Source organism: Amblyraja radiata, chromosome 29, assembly GCF_010909765.2.
Source record: "Amblyraja radiata isolate CabotCenter1 chromosome 29, sAmbRad1.1.pri, whole genome shotgun sequence".
Taxonomy (NCBI): domain Eukaryota; kingdom Metazoa; phylum Chordata; class Chondrichthyes; order Rajiformes; family Rajidae; genus Amblyraja; species Amblyraja radiata.
In genome coordinates, this window is record NC_045984.1 from 22,210,054 (window position 1) to 22,230,640 (window position 20,587).

Here is a 20,587-nt window from a genome sequence, read left to right on the forward strand (position 1 = left end):
GTCCCAAAGACGTGCAGGTTTGTAGGTTAATCAGCCCCTGTAATTTGCCCCTAGTGTGGACACAAGGCCCTCCTTCTGAAGAAGGGTCTCGACCCGAAATGTCACCCATTCCTTCTCTGCAGAGATGCTGCCAGACCTGATGAGTTATTCAGCATTTTGTGTCTATCTTCAGTGTTAACCAGCATCTGCAGTTCCTTCCTACACTCCTAGTGTGTAGGGCTTGGATGGGGAAAGTTGGATAACATAGAACTGGTGTTAATGGGTCAGTGTGGATTCAGTTGGCCGAAGGGACTTTTTCCATGCTGTATGTTTCACATCAATCAATTTAAATCCCTGTGTTTAAACAATGGGCAGTCAGGAAGGGCTTAAATGTTGTTGAAATTGCCAGACTTGCAGTGGAATGTACAGGAAATATCAGTAACTGCGTTTTGTTTTACCAGATGCAACTGAAGTGGAGATTCATGGTTTGGGATATTGTTCAGCTTAGCAAGAGCATTAAAAGGGGTTTAAAAGAAAGAGGGGAAAGGAGGAATTTGGTGATGTTTCATGTTGAGACCCTTCAGTCTAGTTGAAGGGCCACCTGTCCATTCCCTCCACTGATGCTGCCTGATTCGCTGAGTTCCTCCAGCACTTTGTTTTTTGCTCCAGATTCCAGCATCTGCAGCTTCTTGGGTCTTAGTTAAAAGGGGTATCTGTAATTAAAAACCTTTTCTCCTTTGACTTTCTGCTTAAATGCACTGCAGATACTTAGCAAATTTGATTATTTATAGGCTGCATAATCCAGTAACTGTTCTTGTATGTGAGCAAGGGTTTTATTTGAACAAGGTTGAGTTTTGTAGGAGTGATATTTACCTTTGCTTGAACTTTAGAAAATTATTTATTCACAAATTTTAAATTTGGTTGGTGTTCCTCATGTTGGGCAGTGAGGATTATGTCTGGACAGACCCTCTTACTCAAAGAAAACATAATGTGCCAGAGGAACACAGCGGGTCAGGCAGCACCTGTGGAGGGAATGGACTGGTGACATTTCGGGATGGGATCCTTCTTCAGACCTGACCCGAAATGTCGTCTGTCCATTCCCTGCACCTGACCTGCTGAGTTCCTCCAGCACTCTGTGTTTTGCTTAAAATTCCAACATCAAATTGTTTTTTTACACACAGAGGGTGGTGTGTGGTGATCGTGGAGGCAGAAATGATAGTGGTGTTTAAGAGACTTTTGGGATAGGCACATGAATATGCAGGGAATTGAGGTTTATGGATTATGCGCAGGCAGGTAAGAGTTGGTCTTGGCATCATGTTCAGCACAGACATTGTGGGCCGAAGGGCCTGTTCTCTCGCCGTACTGTTCTATGTTCTGTGTCTTATCTGCAGTTCCTTGTGTGTCTCTTATTTTGCCTTTTTTTTTCCTGCTGTTCTCGCAGATGTTTACAAACTCAATGGAGAGATGTTGGGGGAAGGATCTTTTGCCAGAGTGCAGACTTGTGGGAACCTAATCACCAACAAAGAATATGCTGTGAAGGTGAGTTGTGTGCTTAGTAACTCTGAATGTAAATTGCATCACGCGCTTGTTGATTGAGCAATCTGGGTTAGTTTGAGGGCGCGGCTGTATTAGGAGGAGTTGCTCTGAAATCTTATCCTCTCCCTTGGTTATGATATTTCAGCCAAAGCGTTCTTGGCAACAAGTCATCGAGAATGTAGAAACCAGGAACTGCAGGCGCTGGTTTACAAAAAAAAAAGAAAAAAAAAAAGAGGCAAAGTGCTGGAGTAACTCGGCGGGTCAGGCAGCATCCGACCAACATGGATAGGTGAAGTTTTGGGTCTGGAAGGGTCCCAACATGAAACATCACCTATCCATGTTCTCCAGAGATGTTGCCTGACCTGCTAAGTTACTCCAGCACTGTCTTTTATTAGTTAATAAGAATGACTGGTATCTGCCTTGAATGTATTGTCCCCAAATCTAATTAAAGTTTCTGAAAATTAACTTCGCCAGAGACCCGGGTTTAGCCCTGACCTCGGGTGCTGTCTATGTGGAGTTTGCATGTTCTCTTTGTGACTGCGTGGGTTTCCTCTGGGTGCTCTGGTTCCCTTCCTCATCCCAAAGACACATGGGTTAGTGAACTAATTGGCCTCTGTAAATTGTTTCTTGGTGTATAGGCAGTGGATGAGAAAGGGGGATAACATAGAACCAGTGTAAATGGGTGATCGATGGTCAGCGTGGATTCAGTGGGCCGAAGGGCCTGTCTCCATGGTGTATCTCCAAACTAAACTAAACTTGATGCACGCTGGGGACACTTGGAAAAGATCACTGTGTGCTTTGGCTTGCACTGTTATGGTCTGGGTTACTTGTGTAACTAATAATGTATTGCCTATTTATTGGTGGTGTTTAATGTGCCTGTAAAGCTGCAGCAAACAAGGATGTCATTGTGGAGCCGCAAGGCAGAAGTTGGAGTCTTGAGCAAAACACAAAGTGTTGGAGGAACTCAGCGGGTCAGTGGAGGGGATGGACAAGCAACATTTTGGGTTGGGACCTTGCTTCAGAATTTCATTGTCCTGGTACTTATGGTCAATAAATAATCTTGATACTCTTGACTAAACACAGATCTTTCAGTAAGTTTAGAATCTTATATTGTGCATCCTGATGCAGAGTCTCAGCCCGATACGCCCCCCCCCCCCCCCCCCCCCATCCATGTTCTCCACCCACTGAGTTACTCCAGCACTTTGTGTCTTTTTTCAGAGTGTTAGTTTGGTGTGTAGCCGCACTTAAATGAGCAAACAGAATTTAACAGAAATCTCAGGACTCAAAGATAGGTTTGCGTTCAAATAGCCTATTCCTTATAACTTCAGCTATCCTTTAGCTCGGAGAGTGCCCCAAGGGTTATTAAATTGACAGATGGGTGATGGTATTCTTGTTGATGGTACTCTATGTCAATGGGTGCAAGCTGAATAAATGTTCATTCTACAGCTAGAGCAACAATTTCAGTCACGGAGAGCGGATAAGAGAAATCCAGTTGGCTGAGAGGTCGTGGAGCTGGTAGATGCAGGGGTGAACAAAGAGAATAGAGACCTATCTGACCAATTGTAGTCTATTGCGATATTGGTGGACTTGTTCAAAAGTTCATAAGTAATAGGAGCAGGATTAGGCCATTTGGCCTGACGTCTGCCATGGCTGATCTATCTCTCCCTCCTAACGCCATTCTCCTGCCCTCCCCATAACCCCTGACACCCGGTGTATGTTGGTGGTTAGGATAATAATTGGAGGCTGCAGTTTGAATTCCAGCCCAGATTGTAATTTCAGTTTTTTTTTTTCCATACTTGGCAGTGGCCTCTATGGAGGAGGTTAAATGTAGTGCAGGCAAGCTAAAGTCTAAGTTAACCCATCAACTTCCAATCATGTGATTTGCTGAAACTCATTGTGAATTATACAATGAAAGCCAGCGATGAGTCATAGTCATGCAGTATGGAAACAGGCCCTTTGGCCCAACATGTCCAATCTTGCAAAGAAAACAGGTGCAGGAGTAGGCCATTCGGCCCTTCGAGCCAGTACCACCATTCAATATGATCATGGCTGATCATCCAAAATCAGTATCCAGCTCTTGCTTTCTCCCCATATCCCTTGCATCTGTTAGCCCTTGGAGTTAAATCTAACTCTCTCTCGAATACATCTTGCCTGCACATCTCCTTTAAACGTTGTCCCTCTCAACCTCAGTATACCAGTGTACATGGTTCATTTTCTTCAGTAATATGGGGCACAACATGAAAAAGAGGTTTAAATGAGTTGGTGCGAGAACTGTGGAAGTTATTTTAAGATAACCGTATTTTGGTATCATTAGTAGAAGCAGTGAAAATAGTTTTGGGATTGTAAATTGTAGGTTTATATGGGGAAATAAACTAATATAACAAACTGAAGGCAGCATGGTTTGAAAATTGAGCCCTGTTGTAGATGTTATAAAGTGTCTTCCGGGCTTGCAGATGATGAAAGTACAAGATGTATAAACAGAAAACTCTGTGCCACTGTCTCAGTGGATCAGGCAGCATCTGTGGAAAGAGAAATGGTTAACATTTTGGGTTTTTTACTCTACACGGCAATCTATAAATGTCAAGGGTTAGAGGATGTAGCTTGAGAGGGACAAAGTTTAAAGGAGATGTGGAGGCAAGATTCTTTTTAACACAGAGGTGGGTACCTGGAACACATTGGTGGAGGCAGACATAAATCTGGGGTTTAAAAAGCTTTTAATAGACACATGGCTAAGGAGAGGTATGGATCATGTGCAGGCAGAGGCAGTTAGATTAACTTTGCAATATGTTGACCATAAGGTCTGTTCCTGTGCGCTATTGTTCCATGTAGATGTTGCCCGACCTGCTGAGTATTTCAGCTTTTTCCCATTTTGATTTTTATTGAAATAATTTGTGTTTCGCCTGCAATTTTTGCAAGGTGCAGTGGGCTTTTGTCTCCCTTGTGAAGATTTTTTTTAAGGAAATGGAGCTTAGAAACAAGTCCTCATTCCCCATCCTCATTCAACTGCACTTGGCCCAAAGGTTACTGTGCCTACTGTGTTTGGATACTAAACTATTATGGGTGTCTCTTGGGCAGAATCTTCCAGATTTCAACCTGTGTGAAGAAAATCTTTATCTGTTCCTTTCTAAACCCACATCCCCTTATCGTGAACCTATACAAGAGTTTAGTTGTCATTTGCACCAGGAACAGAAAAATTAAATTCTTAGACACGAGGAACTGCAGATATTGCTTCGCCCAAAAAGACAGAAAGTGCTGGAGTAACTCAACGGGTCAGGCAGCATCTCTGGAGAACGTGAATGAATAGACGATCTTTTGGGTTGGGACCCTTCTTCAGAAATTCTTATTTGCTGCAGCTTTTACAGGTACATTAAATGTAACAACATGACAAAATGAATTCAATGTTTTTTAATTTCAAAAATAAACTTTATTTGTAATAAACAATACAGAACAAAATATATGCAGGAAAAGGACACAAAGTGCTGGGGAGTAATTCAGCAGATCAGACAGCATCACTGGAGAACATGTATAGGTCGCGTTTCGGGTCGGGACCCTTCTTCAGACCTGTCTAAAGACGGGTACCGATTCCTATCCATGATCTCCAGGGACAATGCCTGACCCGCTAAGTTAGTCCAGCACTTTGTCTTTTTTTGTAAACCAGCATCTGCAGTACCTTGTATCTACTTCTAAAAATATGCAAAGTCCCTAATACATTTCTTAGTGTGTCTGTATGTTCGGTATTGCTAGTGGTATACCCTGCAGTAAAAGTCGGAAGAAGGGTCCTGACCTGAAATGTCACCTAGCCATGTCCTCCAGAGATGTTGCTTGACCGGCTGAGTTACTCCAGCAGGTTGCCTTTTATTTATTTTTTTATACCCACTAGTGTTGGTGCCCCTCTTTTTCCCTGCACATAGCCCTATAATCGCCCTCTAGTTTTAGACGCTTCAACTAGGAGACAATCACGGTGGGGTTTTGACCCTGCAGGAGGGTATTCTGGCCCAGCCGCCACTTTTACAGAGTCTGTGTCCTTTGTCTTCGGAGCAATCAAAGCTCAGTTTATTGGTGATTGAAGAGGGTGGGACTGCCTGCCTCCAGACAACGCTATAGGCAGCTGGCAGCTAGGACATTGTGTTCAGCAGCAAGAGCCAAACAATGCAGTGTTCTCGACCGAGGGGGGGGGCGGGGGGAGGGGTGGGGTGGGGGAGGGAACTCTGCACAACTCGCTGGCAGAGGGCAAACTTTGCTGCAAGCAGCTGTTTTTAATTTGTGTCTCCAGTGAACTCCAAAGAGCTTTTTGTTCGAATTGCGTTGCTAAACTGAAGAATTTACCAAATGTTTTGGATTGGAAGAGGATTTTTTTTTTTTTAAATGGCAGCTGAAATCATTTCCTTTGTGCTAAAGGAAGCTGACACACTTTTAGACTGGGACTCAACGAATCGGCGAAAAATATGATTTTTATATTTCTTAACTCCAGTTCCTGATCACGCTATTTTTAAATTCTTGTGATCTTTAGACCAGAATTCTTGTGCTTTGTAATAAACATAGATATACCAGATATGCCTTAACAGTACATACTGTCCAAATAGGGTTGCCTTGAGTGTGGTTTATAACAACAATATCTTTTTTGAACTTCATTTAACCCTTGCTCAGCCAGATCTATCAATGTAGGGCGATACCTTAAACACACACAGTAATTACTCCACAGTAATTACTCCGCATAAGTATAGATGCAAGCAACTGCAGGTATGGTTTACAAAAAAAAGATACAACGTGCTGGAGTAACTCTGTCGGTCAGGCAGCATCTCTGGAGAACGTGAAAAAGTGATGTTATGAGTCGAGACCCTTCCTCAGACTGATTGTGGGGGTGGGGTGGGATGGAAGAAAGTCTGACAAGTGAGAGGTGGACATCGGTGAAGGGGGTTTTGACTGGCAGATGTATGTATTTTGACATTATTGAATCAAAATCATACTCAAGAATGTTTAATTGTCACATGTACGGACAACGGAACAATGAAATATATTTACTAAATAGTTAAATGTATTCATATATCAGTTATAACTGTTTCTGTTGCTGAACTGTGGACAATCCAATAATGCAGATTGGAAATATTTGTAAAACAGAATTGCTAATATTAGCAAAACAAGCTCGGCAACAATAAATCAAACTTGCAGGAGTAGCTCAGTGGGTCTATTTTACAGACCTGTGGATAGATGAGGTTGTGGGTCTAAGAGTCCCAGCCCAAATGTTGTCTATCCATCTATAGATGCTGCCTGACTCTATGAGTTGCTCCAGCACATTTTTGGTTATAACGCAATTTTGATACAGAACAAGGAAACTACTGAAAAGTTACTTTGGAAATTGATAAGCAGAAAAATTGCTGTCTTGAGGAGATGATAGATTTAGCCATGATCTTCTTGAATATTGTCTGAAGAAGGGGCAGATGGTTACTTTACAATAACCTCAACTATAAACTACAAGTTGTCGTGGTTGTACTAAGGACTTTGGGCTTTTTTGCACAAATATTGGAGTATTTTAGTTTATAGATACAGCGTGGAAACAGGCCCTGCATTCCACACAGTCCATGCTGACCAACAATCACCCATACATGAGTTCTGTCCTACAGCCTAGGAACTATTTACATGCCAATTAACCTGCAAACCTGCACGTCTTTGGAATGTGGGAGGAAATGGGAGTGCCCGGAGAAAACCCACCTATCGCAGGGAAACGTGCAAACTCCGTAAGAGAGCAGCTGTAGTCAGACTCAAACCCGGGTGTCTGGCGCTGTAAGGAAGCAACCCTGCCACTGTACCGCCCGTTAAATTAACGACATTTCTTTTTTGATTATCTAGTCTTTCTTGTGTTATCTATTGAGTTTTGTGTTTACAGACCCGTGGGGCTGTTTGTTGCAATTAAGAATGTCATCGGTCTGTTTTTGGTACATGTGACAATTAAACACTCGCTTGCCTTTCATGAAAAGTATGAACAAGAGAGTGTGGGCATAAGTCACGAAGGTGTGATGGGACTTTGTGCCTGTGGCTGTACTAAAGGGTTTTACTTTGATTGCTTGTTGCAGATTATTGAGAAGCAACCGGGCCGTAGTCGCAGCCGTGTGTTCCGTGAAGTGGAGATGCTCTATCAGTGTCAGGGACACAGGTACAGCTTGGCTCTCACTTAATCCTAAAGACAGCACGAGACAATTAATGCTGCGGCACACCCGCTGTTTGCTGACAGGATCGATTTTAGTCCATCAGGTGATTGCTGTAAATAGATAATCCTGATGCGCGACTAGGAAATGGCTTTGTCTTAACAAAGCCTAAACAATGCATCAGCAGCACAATTATTTCTGTCACACTGCATTTTGATCTTGCTGGTGAAATGCATTCTCTCATTCATCTGCATCTTTTATTTATCATTGCCGGCAAATTTGTTTATGCATTTTTAGAAATGCAGTGCAAAGTGACATCGCGCGGTTTAAATGAGTTGGGCACGTTAGTTGGTGCGCACTTTCGTGCTGTCTCGGCTTTTAGAACTAACCTTTTTTTAAATATTGTTTGCCTTTAGGAACATTCTCGAACTCATTGAATTTTTTGAAGATGAGGATAAGTTCTACTTGGTTTTTGAAAAGATGAAAGGAGGTATGAATTTAAACTAATTAACTGATGGGTGTTTTTAGATAAAGTGCAGTTTGAAAGATTGGTATAATCATGGCTCATTGAGCACTGAACCAGGCCCTCCCTGTCAATGCTGATCAAGTAACTATCTATCAATAGTTGGTCTGAAGCCTTTTATGCCTTGATGATTGAAGTGCACAGCAGAATTGTAATTAAATGCTATGAGACTATCACCCTCACCTTCTCGGGCACTGCATTCTGAACTCCAACCATCTGGCTGAATCAAATCTTCCTTGTGTCCTCTCTAAACCACTTACTTCTTATCTTCAACATCTCGGTGAAGAAGAGTCCCATGTTCTCCAGAGATGCTGCCTGGCCCGCTGAGGTACTTCAGTGCTCAACATAGCACAGTGGTGCAACCGATACACCTGCTGCCCCATGATCCTGACCTTGGATGCTGTTTGTGTGGAGTTGGCATGTTCCCCCTGTGACCACGTGGGTTTTCTCCATGTGTTCCAGTTTCCTCTCGTATCTCAGGGACGTGCGGGTTTGTAGATTCATTTGTAAATTGCCCCCCAGTGTGTATGGAGTGGATGAGAAAGTGGTTATAACATAGAACTAGTGTGAACAGGAGATTGATGTTCGGTGTATCTTTGAACTAAACCGGAGGTCAGGATCGTACCCTGTTCTCTGACACAGCAGGGCATCAGTTGCAGAATTGCCCTTTATTATTGACCACATTTTGGATATTGAATTAACTTTTGACGTCCTAACTCCCCTGACTTTTTTTTCTCCAGGGTCTGTATTAACGCACATACACAGGAGAAAGCACTTCAACGAGCGAGAAGCCAGTATTGTTGTCCATGAGATTGCAAGCGCATTGGACTTCCTTCACAACAAAGGTAACAAACAGACTGGTCTGTTACTTAGTTTATTCAGATATATGGTTACAGCTACAATTAGTGCCGATGTAGGGAGTAAACAAGATGCTACTGCTATTTGTCACTTCATGAGATTAGATGACCATCTGATTCTTGGCTGAATTGTATATAAAACTCTCCATAAGGTGCTGAAACCTTGGAAGTCTCTTAGCTATTCTATTTAATTAGTTTAGTGTTAGAGATACAGCATGGAAACAGGCCCTTCAGCCCATCAATTCCATGCATACCATCGATCGCCCATTCACACTAGTTCTGTATTATCCACTTTTCATCCAGTCTCTACCAATTGGGGGCATTTTTACATACATATATATGAGGCAAAACCTGCACATCTTTGGGATGTGGGAGGAAATCAGAGCATCTGGAAGAAACTTACGTGTCATAGGGATAACATGCAAACTCCACACAGACAGCACTCAAGGTCAGGATTGGGCTCTGGCCTCTGGTGCTGTGAGGCAGCAGCTGCACCACTGTGCCGTATTTGATGTTGTATCACTTCTTACTATGCCCCTCCCTGCCCTGCACTCACTGTCAAGCCCAGTCTATTTTCATCCAAATCCGCCCTTATTCAACAAGTTCCAACTGGCAGTGTTTAATTTTCATATATACTGACAAGCAGAACAATGAAGCTCTTACATACAGCAGCATAATATGCCTGTAAACACAATGCACACGCTATGTATATGTATATGTGTGTGTACAGTGTGTGTGGGTGTGTTGTCATACAGTGAGTAGCGTCAACAATAAGAAAATAAACTATAAAGTCACCAATATTTTATTTTTAGTCTGCATAGTCCTCCACCTCTGTAGACACAGGGAACTGCAGGTGCTGCTTTACCAGTGCCAGTGTAACTCAGCGAATCAGGCAGCATCTCTGGAAAATACGGATAGGTGACAGACATTTTGGGTCGGATCAGGATTGAAGAGTTGCAAATTGTGAAGCTAGAGGAAGGGATGTAGTGGGAAGGGGGGGGAGGCTGCTGCCTGATCCACTGAATTATTCCAGCACTTAGTGTGTATTTTCCCTCTGTCCCTGTGTTTGACATGAGAACATTTATGGACAAAGGATATATTTAAATGGCAATTGCTGATCTAATTCCACTAACAAGGTTGCTCTTTCTGTTAGGCATGGCCCACCGTGATTTGAAACCAGAGAACATCTTGTGTGAAAACCCAGAACAGGTATGCACAGTTGGAATCGTTTTGAATTGCAAAGAATGCTTATTAAAAGTACATGAAGATAGTGTTTTGTTTGGAGAGTAATTGTCGATGACTCTAGTTGGTTAATTAGTAAGTTTGAGAGTCTGTCTATGTAGGAAATAAAACTCGTAGACTCACTAATGCGGAATGAAGGCTTAATTGACGATTGCTAAATGTTTGGATTCTAAATCTTTTGTAGCCGGATGGTCTCCTTAGTCCATCATTGTAATTACTTACACAAGAGGGTGCATTAAGTTTTCACCTTCCCTGCAATGAATTGGTTGCAAGGGCTGGTGAAAAGGAAGACCAACCTGTATAAATTCACAGGGAAACATTACATTGCTAGAAATCTCCAGCTACATCTAAGAACATACAACTGGGCAGTCAGTACCCACGGGAAAGGTATGCAGGGCATTTTAGTCATGTTCCTGAAGTAAAAAGAAGGTGGAGGTTATGTGCCAATAGGTTGAGATTACTGACTAATTGGAGGATGGACATGTTACTTGAACCTCTGTCCACCATTTTGTTTTGGAGTGATGCTGGCAATCCTTTTGCCCTGTTCATTGAGTGTGACTTTTGGGCTTGATTGACCAAATGGGAGAAATAGTTTAACATGCACACGCACGCACCCACTGACAGGTGAGTGGGTGTGCCCACACACTGACCCATTTGACGTGCGCACACACACATATTGACACATTTATTGGCACATGCAGATGTGCACACATACCAACTCACACTTACTGGCACACATACATACTGACACATGTTAACACGCACAGACACTGACATGTGTAAATACACACGTGTAAACACATGCACATACTTACTGACACACTAATTGATACGTGCGTCGACGCACACGCCCAGTCAGAGATGAGTCATTTTTGTTTTTAAACCTAACCAAGCTTTGCTCATTAGTTTGCAGTTAGTTCATGTATTTTTCTTTTGGCTTTCAGCTGTCTCCTGTAAAGATCTGTGACTTTGACTTGGGAAGTGGGATAAAATTGAACGGTGACTGTTCCCCCATCTCGACCCCTGAACTTCTGACGCCGGTAAGAAGGGGCTTTAATTAAGGCTGTAAAATGGTATTACACTCCGCGTCTACACTGCTGTGTAATCTGGGGCTATTTAAAAACCTGATATTTTGCCATCGACTGCAGGTAACTCTGTCGTGTCGCAGCGATCCATTTGTCTTGAGATTATCTCAGCTGTCACCTACAGACCTCGTGCAAGTCACCTGGAGGCTTCCCCAAGTCCATTTGTACGTTCCTGCTCTCAGCAACTTTCTCTGCACCTCTGCTTGCTGCAGATTTCACCACCTTGGCAAAGCCTGACACTTGAGAACTAACGAATGTTATTGCATTGAGAACAAGACACTTAACCTAGATTTATTGTGGTGCTCTCTAAACCCTCCAGTCCCTTGAATATCATTTGTCAAGAGTCGTTCAATTAGCACATGGAGACTTTGAATCTTTTCTCTCTTATTCTTCGGCTACTTTAGAAAAAAATTATATTTGGAAATATCTTGTCGGTTGTGTGATCTAGAAGGCATAGCTTTAAGGTAAGAGGGGCAAAGATTAAAGGAGATGTGCGGGGCAAGTTTTTTTTTTTACACAATGTGGTGTGGGTGCTTGGAACGAGTTGCCAGGGGTGGTGATAGAGGCAGATACGATAGATTAAGAGGCATATAAATAGGGACGTGATTATGTAGTGGAGAGATCAGTTTAACATTGTCTAGTATTCAGCACCAACATTGAGCCAAAGAGCCTGGTTTTTTGTGCTGAACTATGTTCTATGTAGTTTAAAGATAAGAGAAACTGCTGGAATAGGCTGATTATCTTGTTTTGTATACGCTTCCTAATTTGGAGCATAACATTGGATTCTCAACATTTTAAATTTCTGAAATCACCACAATTATATAAAGCATCCACTGTCGGGACCATCACCCTCAGAAACCCATGGAGAATGTGAGTGAGACCAGGCCCAGAACTATGAATCCAACTTCAATTTGGGCAACCTTTATATTCCATTTGTGGCATAGAGTCAGGCAGCACAGAAAATGGCCTTTCGGACCAAGTTGCCCCTGCCAACCAAACATGCCCCATTTACACTACTCCCAACTGCCTGTGTTTGGGCCCCTGTTCCTCTAAAACTTTCTTATCCATGTACCTGCCCAAAAGTCTTTTAAATATTATAGTAAATGTCTGTACCATTTTATTGCAATTTTAAAGTCTGGTTTTAAAATATTTGAGATTATGTTTCGGGTCAGTTTTTAAGATCATGTGCCTGCGACGTTTTTGAAGGAGTAATCCTTGTCAATAGTGGTGTAGTCTTTCAGTGTCAATGAACTTGTGAATCGTTGCTGACTCGCTTGCTGCTGTGAAGTTCTGTTTTGATACGGACGGTTCTTGCTCAAGGTCGGCGTGTTCTAGCCAACAAATGCTTTCTCAGAAAGGTTTCCAGCAATCCTCTGGGGTAGGGAGGGCTGAGTATTTTCCGAAGCACTAATAGGCTGCTCGGGAACAGGAGGGTTGGGGCATTGGCTTGGAGCTTGAGAACATAATCCCACAAAACCATTGGTGCAAATACTTTTCGATATGCGATGAATTTCAGGCACTCTCATGGACTTCCTTCAGGGAAGCAGATTGCATCTTAGTAGAAGTTTTAATGATGGACGGAATCAAAGTTTGCTTTTCCAGATGGGCAAATTTCACAATGGGTGCAAGTCTTAAGTTGGAAAGAAAACCGAGAGCATGGAACAGTACAGCATAGGATAGTGTTTGTGCCGAATAAGATCCCAAATTAAACAAATCTCATCTGCCTGTACATGATCCATTCCCTGCACTTCCATGTGCCTATCCAAAAGCCTCTTAAACACCACCATCATATCTGAGTCCACCACCACCCCTAGCAACCAATTCTAAGCTCCCACTGCTCTCTGTTTAAAAACAAAACTTGATCTGCACATCCCTGCTAAACTCTTCCCCCTGTTTGGAATTCTTGCCGTGTTTGGCTCCAAACATCCTTGCTCATTGGAAAAGTTGATCCTGGTGCCAAACCATTCACAAGATATTCGAGTGCACCCCTTGCCCTTGGGTACAGGGATGTGTTGTGGCCCAATTTTAATACAACAGGGATGCTATAAAAATGCAAGTTGTCATTGAGATGTAGATCAGTGAGCATGTTGCTATTTGTGTCATATCTACTGCACTTCCAAAAACAAAAAGGTATAAGCAGGTAGACATAGAACTACGCTGCACAGGAACAGGCCCTTCAGCCCCCAGTGTCCGTGCTCAACATGATGCCAAGTTTAACTAATCTCTGCCTACACGTGATCCATTCCCATCTAAAAGCCTCCTAAATGCCACTGTTGTATCGTGTCTGCACCACCACCCCTGGCTGTGTGTTCCATGGACCCTTCTGTCCTCTTCACAACATCTCCTTGCATCTGTTTTCTTATTTGGAAACCAGACCAAGATTCCAACAGTAAAGCGAATATTGCAAAGAAAGGGTTAACAAAACTAAAATGGTTTGACTTGGCGAGTACTAGTGCGACTCCAAGTGCAACCAGCAAGACCTCATTACTCCAGAGCTGAAGGGTCCTTTGCTCTCTCCCAGAGAAACGACCTCACTTCCAGATTTGCAACAGACTATCTGAGCTGAGCAGAACTTCTCTTGCTGGAGGCAACCACAGCACCTGATGGGATACAAGAACAACCCACCATCCTTCAAATGAATATCATAATCGTCATTTATTGGCCAAGTATGTTTTGCAACATACGAGGAATTTGGTTTGCCATAGTCATACCAAAAAAGCAACAAGACACACAACTACGCAAAAATTTGACATAAACATCCACCACAGCGGCTCCTCCACATTCCCCACTGTGATGGAAGGCAAAGTCTTATCATCTTTCCTCCTTTTCTCTCGCAGTCGGGGGAGTTGAACCATCCGCAGTCAGGGCGATTGAAGTTGTGGGTGGGAGTGAACGGAACGCGTCTTGTTTAAAAAAAATCCCCCGCCCACTCCACAGCATTTAATCTTACTGTAAAAGTATATTAAATTATGAAAGGCATGGATAGAGTAGGCTTTTTTTACCCCCCCCCCCCCCGGGGTAGAAATGTCAAAGACAAGAGGGCATTACTTTTAAGGTGAGAGGGGAAAGCTTAAAGGAGATTTGTGAGACATTTTTTACATACACAGAGTGGTGGGTGCCTGGAACACGTTGCCAAGGGTGGTGGTGGAGGCAGATACGATAGTGGCATTTAAGATGCGTTGAGATAGGCATCATCATGGATATGGATCATTTACAGGCAGATGAAAGAGGGTTATCTTTTTTAAATCAAAAATATTTATTCAAATAGTATTTACAACACAATAAAACAAGACAGAACCCACCAACATAATACAAGACAAACAAATATACTAAGTAAATTACTAAACAACTATATTGCAATCCTTGTCCAGGATACATTCAACCCCCCCGCAGTGCCCAGCGGTCCCGGAACCCCCCCTGGTTGCCCGTGGACAGGGCGTAGTCCCTCTCTAGTACTACCCGGGCGCAGACGTAACCCCGGAAAAAGGGCAAAGGTCGGTTTATCTTGGCATCATGTTTGCCAACAAACATCGTGCTGTTACAAAAAACCTGGTGATTTAGCACAGGGTAATGTGAATTGTCACCAGACCCAAGAACCGCTCCTTCCATTTTGAACGGTGCTTGCACAAGATAAGATGCCACAATGTTGAGAACTATATTCTGCACTCTGTATCTTCCCCTTTGCTCTATATCTATTGTACTTGAGTGACTTGATTGTATTTATGTATGGTACATCCATGTTCTCCAGAGATGCTGCCTGACCCGCAGAGTTACTTCAGCACACTGTCTCCTTATATGGTATCTGTTTGGATAGCGTGCAAACCAAATCTCTGTAAAACGTGGCAAAATTAAAGCTAAACCTAATTCCTATGAACTTTCTTTTAACCATACTAGTGTGGCTCTGCCGAGTACATGGCACCAGAGGTTGTGGAGGCGTTCAACGAAGAGGCTTCGATATACGACAAACGCTGTGATCTCTGGAGTCTGGGTGTTATATTGTACATCATGCTCAGCGGATATCCACCCTTTGTGGGTAACTGTGGTACTGACTGTGGCTGGGATCGTGGTGAGGCCTGTCCTTATTGTCAGGTGAGTGCCCAACTTTATTCCCATGCTTTTTAACTGTATTGCTGGGCATTTTATACTCGGTTTGTTATTGAAACTGAACCAGCACCAAAGTCATCAGAGCAGCATGGTAGCGCAGCGGTAGAGTTGCTACCTTACAGCGCCTGACACCCGGGTTTGATCCAGACTACGGGTGATGTCTGTGCAGACGGAGTTTATACATTCTACCCGTGACCAGCGTAGGTTTTCTCCGGGATATCCGGTTTCCTCTCACGCTCCAAAGGTTTGTAGGTTAATTGGCTTCTGTAAATTGTCCCTTGTGTTTGTCGATAGCATTAATGTGCAGTGACCACTGATCAGCGAGATCTCAGTAGGCCGTAGTGCCCGTTTCCACGCTGTATCTCTAAACTAAAACTAAAACATACCACTGAAGGATTCCTCGATGGCACTGTGTAGTTCTTGCATTGGGAATGGGTGTTTCTGAATTAGCAGTGTGATAAATACTCTTGTATTCAGAAGTTGCTGTTCAAAGGATTGATTTATTGAATGGATATATCAAATACACAGTAACTGGGGATTAATTGATTTCGCCTCATCTTTTGCCCTTGCCAATGCCTTACCATGAGCAGTAATCCAATGGATTATTGTTGCACACTAATCTTCATCCACCCCCACGTCCGTAGAGAAGCAAGAGGATGGTGTTGGGAGGGGTGGTGCTTTGCGGTAACATGATTTTGGAGATAACTGGCTGCATAATGGGAGATAACAGGTTAGATAATAAGATAGTTGTGGGAGAATCTAGGATCAGAGGGAACAGCCTTGGAATAAAAGGATGTACCTTTAGAATGGAGATGAGGAGGAATTTCTTTAGCCAGAGGGTGGCCAATCTATGGAATTCATTGCTACAGGCAGCCATGGAGGCCAAGTCATTGGGTAATTTTAAAACAGAAATAGATTGTTTAGTTTAGAGATACAGCGCGGAAACGGGTCCTTCGGCCCACTGGGTCCGTCCGCGCCAACCAGCGATCCCCGAATATGAACACTATCCTACACCCACTAAGGATCATTTTAAATTTACCAAGCCAATTAACCTACGAACCTGTACGTCTTTGGAGTGTGGGAGGAAACCGAAGATCTCGGAGAAAACCCCTCACAGGTCACGGGGAGAATGTACGAACTCTGTACAGACAGCACCCGCAGTTGGGTTCAAACCTGGGTCTCCAGAGCTGCATTCGCTGTAAGGCAGCAACTCTACCGCTGTGCCACCCTAGGCACTTGATTGGAAGGGCTTCTAAGGTTATGGGGAGAAGGCAAGTGAATGGATTTGATGAGGGGGAAAAATAGTTCAGCACGATCGAATGGTGGAGCAGACTTGATGGGTGCTGTCCGTGTGGAGTTCGCACGTTCCCCCTGTGATGGTGAGCAAAAGGGACTACCTTCTGACGGTGCGTCTTGGTTGGTATGTACGAGATGGGCCTGTTTGCTGTTTGACACTGACTATATTAGTGAGTTGCGTGGGTGTTTCTCCTCTGTGGCCATGACATGCAGGGCTGGGAACTGCGACACCCTGCAGCTGCTGTGGAAACCACCGAGCTGCCAGGCGGGGCGTGTAACCTGATAGCTGAAGCAGCCGTGCATAACTGCTTTCTGAGTTGGTTTCACAAAATGAGTGTTGCGAAGAACATCAGGTTGAAAAGTGAAATCCTGCGGCTAATGCCATCTTCCTGTGGTCACTGGCTGTGGCTGACGCCATGTGCAAGACGGCACTTAGTTAATTGGAACAAAGATGCCGAACATTTAAAGAATTTAATTTTTTAAATTTTTTTTTTAAATTAGCATAATGAGATGTTCGTGTTTCTTATAGAAGTGACCTGATAAAATGATGTATGTGTATAAAATGATGATGGGCATAGGTAAGGTAGACGGTCAGAATCCCAGGGTGGAGTTGTCAAAGACTCGAGGGTATAGCTTTAATGAGAGTGCGGCAACGTTTAAAGGAGATGTGCAGGGCAAGTTTTTTGACACAGTGGTGGAGGGTGCCTGGAACTTGCTGCTGAGGGTGGTAGTGGTGGAGGCAGATACAATAGTAGTTTGGAAAGCAAATTTCAAGTAGGCATATGATTTATTACTGTCATGTGTACCAAAATACAGTGAAAAGCTTTTGTTTGCACACGATCCACTAAAAAAAAACATGAATATAGTCAAACCAGGCACAGTGCAAAGATAAAGGATACAACATTTATGCAGAGAATGGAGGGATATGGATTAGGTGCAGGCAGAGCAAATTAGTGCATCATGTTCAGTATGGGTTTTGTGGGCCAAAGGGCCTGTTCCTGTACTGTACTGTTCCATGTTCTAAGTGAACATAACGCTTTGCCAGTTGTTTGCTGCCATCATTTTGAGTTGTACATGATTCCGCGACTTAAAACCTCTCCTTGTCACACCCCTTTTTGGCCTAGTGAGGTTGAAACTTTCTTCATTGCTCGGGCAGTATGCCAATAAAGTATAATCACAGGGTGCTAAGTGGCAGAGTAGCTCAGCGGGTCAGGCAGCATCTTTATTATTGTGACCAAAGGGTCCCGACCCGAAACGTCACCTATCCATGTTCTCCAGAGATAGAAACGTAGAAAATAAGTGCAGGAGGAGGCCATTCGGCCCTTCGAGCCAGCACCGCCATTCATTGTGATCGTGGCTGATCGTCCCCTATCAATAACCCAAATTTTTATTTTATTTTGTTTTATTTTTTTTGTGAGAGAGAGGCCTTACCCACAGAGTTACTCCAGCAATTTGTGATCTTATGTGTAAGTCAGCATCCGCTGTTCCTTGTTTCATAGGGTAATGAAGTAAGAAAGCCAATGCAAGCCTTCAGCGTTGTGAATTCAAATGGATCCCCTCTCTCCGTCCCCTTCCATCTGTATCTCTCCCTCTGGATTTGCATTTCACTCTTCTCCTTATCTGATACAATGTTTTCACCTTTAGCCTTTTTCACTTACTCAACCCATCTGCCATTCAACCCACTCCCCCCACCCCCCCTCATTCCTTGTGTCTCCACTTTACAGCTCCATTGTAGAACCTCAAAGTACGCCCACGTTGAAGAGGTTCTCCTGTTTTCTGACCGGAAAGCTCTCTGTGAGACCCTCTCTCGCTGTCCCCGCCCTCCCCCCCTCCTCCCTCTATGATTCGTGCTCTGAAAAAAGGGTCCCGACCCGAAACATCGCCTATCCATTCCTTCCACAGATGCTGAAGATAGACACAAAATGCTGGAGTAAAACCAGCATCTGCAGTTCTTTCCTTCCACAGATGCTGCCTGACCTGCTGAGTTCCTCCAGCACTTTCTGTTTTGCTCATTCCAGCATCTGCAGTCTCTAATAACTCCAGTCATATTTTTCCCCATTTATTACCCAAGGGCACCCAGTCCTCCAAACTCCAGTTGCTCATGGAACAGAACTGAGTTCCCCCAGCCTTTTTTTTTTTTTTAGAAAGTTGTGTGTGATTGGTAAGATGTAATGGTTTTCAAGGTTAAAGCTTCAGATTTTGACATGACGAGGCTGTGCATTGCTGACTTGGGTGGAAGGATGGATTAAATGCTGCAGAGGCTGAGGAGCTGATGCTGGTTCAAGAGGAAATTCTAACACTTGCCGTTGCAGGACAGGAATGTGGCTGTGAAGTGGGAGCGGCCCTTTCTTGAATGCGTCTGCACAAGTTTGTGAATTGCAGGGAAGTTGTTCGGCTTCGAAGCTGGAAAAGCTGGTCTCATTAGGACGTAGAGAGCAGTGATTGAGATGTTTAATAAGTCTGATGGGCTGGAACAAGCAGTTCATTGCCAGACCGCACTGGGGAATGGGACGGAAGATACGAACAACTGCAGATGCTGGAATCTTGAGCAAAACGTTGGAGGAACTCAGTGGATCAGGCAGCATCTGCGGAAGGAATGGACAATGTTTTGGGTCAAGATCCTTCAGATTCAGCAGGATTGGCATTGTTTTATTTTTCCACTAAGTTGCTTCAGGACTTAGTGTAAACTGGCATCTGCAGTTTCTTGTTTAAATATTTAAAAGACACTTGGACAGGTGCATAAAAAGGAAAGGTTTGTAGGGAAATGGGCAAAATGCAGGCAAATGGGACTCATGTAGATGGGGCATCTTGGTTGGGCCGAAGGGCCTGTTTCCGTGCTGTATGACAGACTAAAATTTGGTGCAGAAACAGTAAAGACTCTATAATTAAAGCGCAACTTACCCCCACTTTGTTAATAGTTTTTTATTTTATTTACAGAATAATCTCTTTGAGAGCATTCAGAAAGGAAAGTACGAGTTCCCTGAGAAGGATTGGGCTCACATCTCTTTCGGTGCCAAGGACCTCATTACAAAGCTCTTAGTCAGAGATGCCAAGAAGAGGTTGAGTGCAGCACAAGTGCTGGAGCACCCATGGGTGCAAGGGGTATGTATCCAAGAGCAGCCAAGCACCCAAATTGTCCTTTTGCTTTTTTCACTTGCACTGAATTTGTATTGATCCCTCTGATTCTCTTGCTTTCAGCATGCTCCAGAGAACACCCTTCCAACACCCCGTCTGCTCCAGAGGTAAGTCATCGAATCACCCTCAAGCACGAGTGTTCGGCACGGGCACTGTGGGCTGAAGGGCCTGTTCCTGTGCCGTACTGTTCCATGTAGAAACTAGGAACTGCACATGCTGGTTTGCAAAATAAAACACCAAGTGCTGGAGTATCTCAGCAGGCCAGGCAACATCCCTGGAGAACATGAATATATACAAGACCACCAAACAGCAGTAGGGATGTTGGGGATAGCATCAGGCAAGAATTACGGATGCTTGTAGAAAGGTACAGCGACTATCATGGGTGACTTTAATCTACATATAGATTGAGCCAACCAAATTGGTAACAGTGCTGAGGAGGAGGATTTCCTAGAATGTATACGGGATGGGTTTTTCAACCAATAGAACCGACTAGAGGGTAGGCCATCCTAGACTACTGTGTAATGAGGAAGGATTAGTTAACGATCCTGTTGTGCAAGGCCCCTTGGGCAGCAGTGATCATGATATGGTGGAATTCTGCATTAGGATGAAGTTAATTCTGAGACTGGGGTCCTGAACTTGAATAAAGACTTTGAAGGTATGAGAAGGGAATTGGCTAGGATAGACGGG

The 20,587-nt window shown here is 43.6% G+C and overlaps 1 protein-coding gene across 1 annotated transcript in view; it reads left to right on the top strand.

The window, feature by feature from the left end:
- The window catches only part of mknk2 (MAPK interacting serine/threonine kinase 2), a 28,134-nt gene that overhangs the window by 1,596 nt on the left and 5,951 nt on the right, over positions 1-20,587 (top strand). The window contains exons 5-13 of the mRNA XM_033046847.1: positions 1,421-1,518; positions 7,587-7,666; positions 8,075-8,148; positions 8,922-9,026; positions 10,192-10,247; positions 11,225-11,320; positions 15,260-15,454; positions 19,703-19,867; positions 19,964-20,007. Coding sequence (XP_032902738.1) covers positions 1,421-1,518; positions 7,587-7,666; positions 8,075-8,148; positions 8,922-9,026; positions 10,192-10,247; positions 11,225-11,320; positions 15,260-15,454; positions 19,703-19,867; positions 19,964-20,007 — 913 coding nt within the window. The remainder of the gene's footprint in view (positions 1-1,420; positions 1,519-7,586; positions 7,667-8,074; positions 8,149-8,921; positions 9,027-10,191; positions 10,248-11,224; positions 11,321-15,259; positions 15,455-19,702; positions 19,868-19,963; positions 20,008-20,587) is intronic.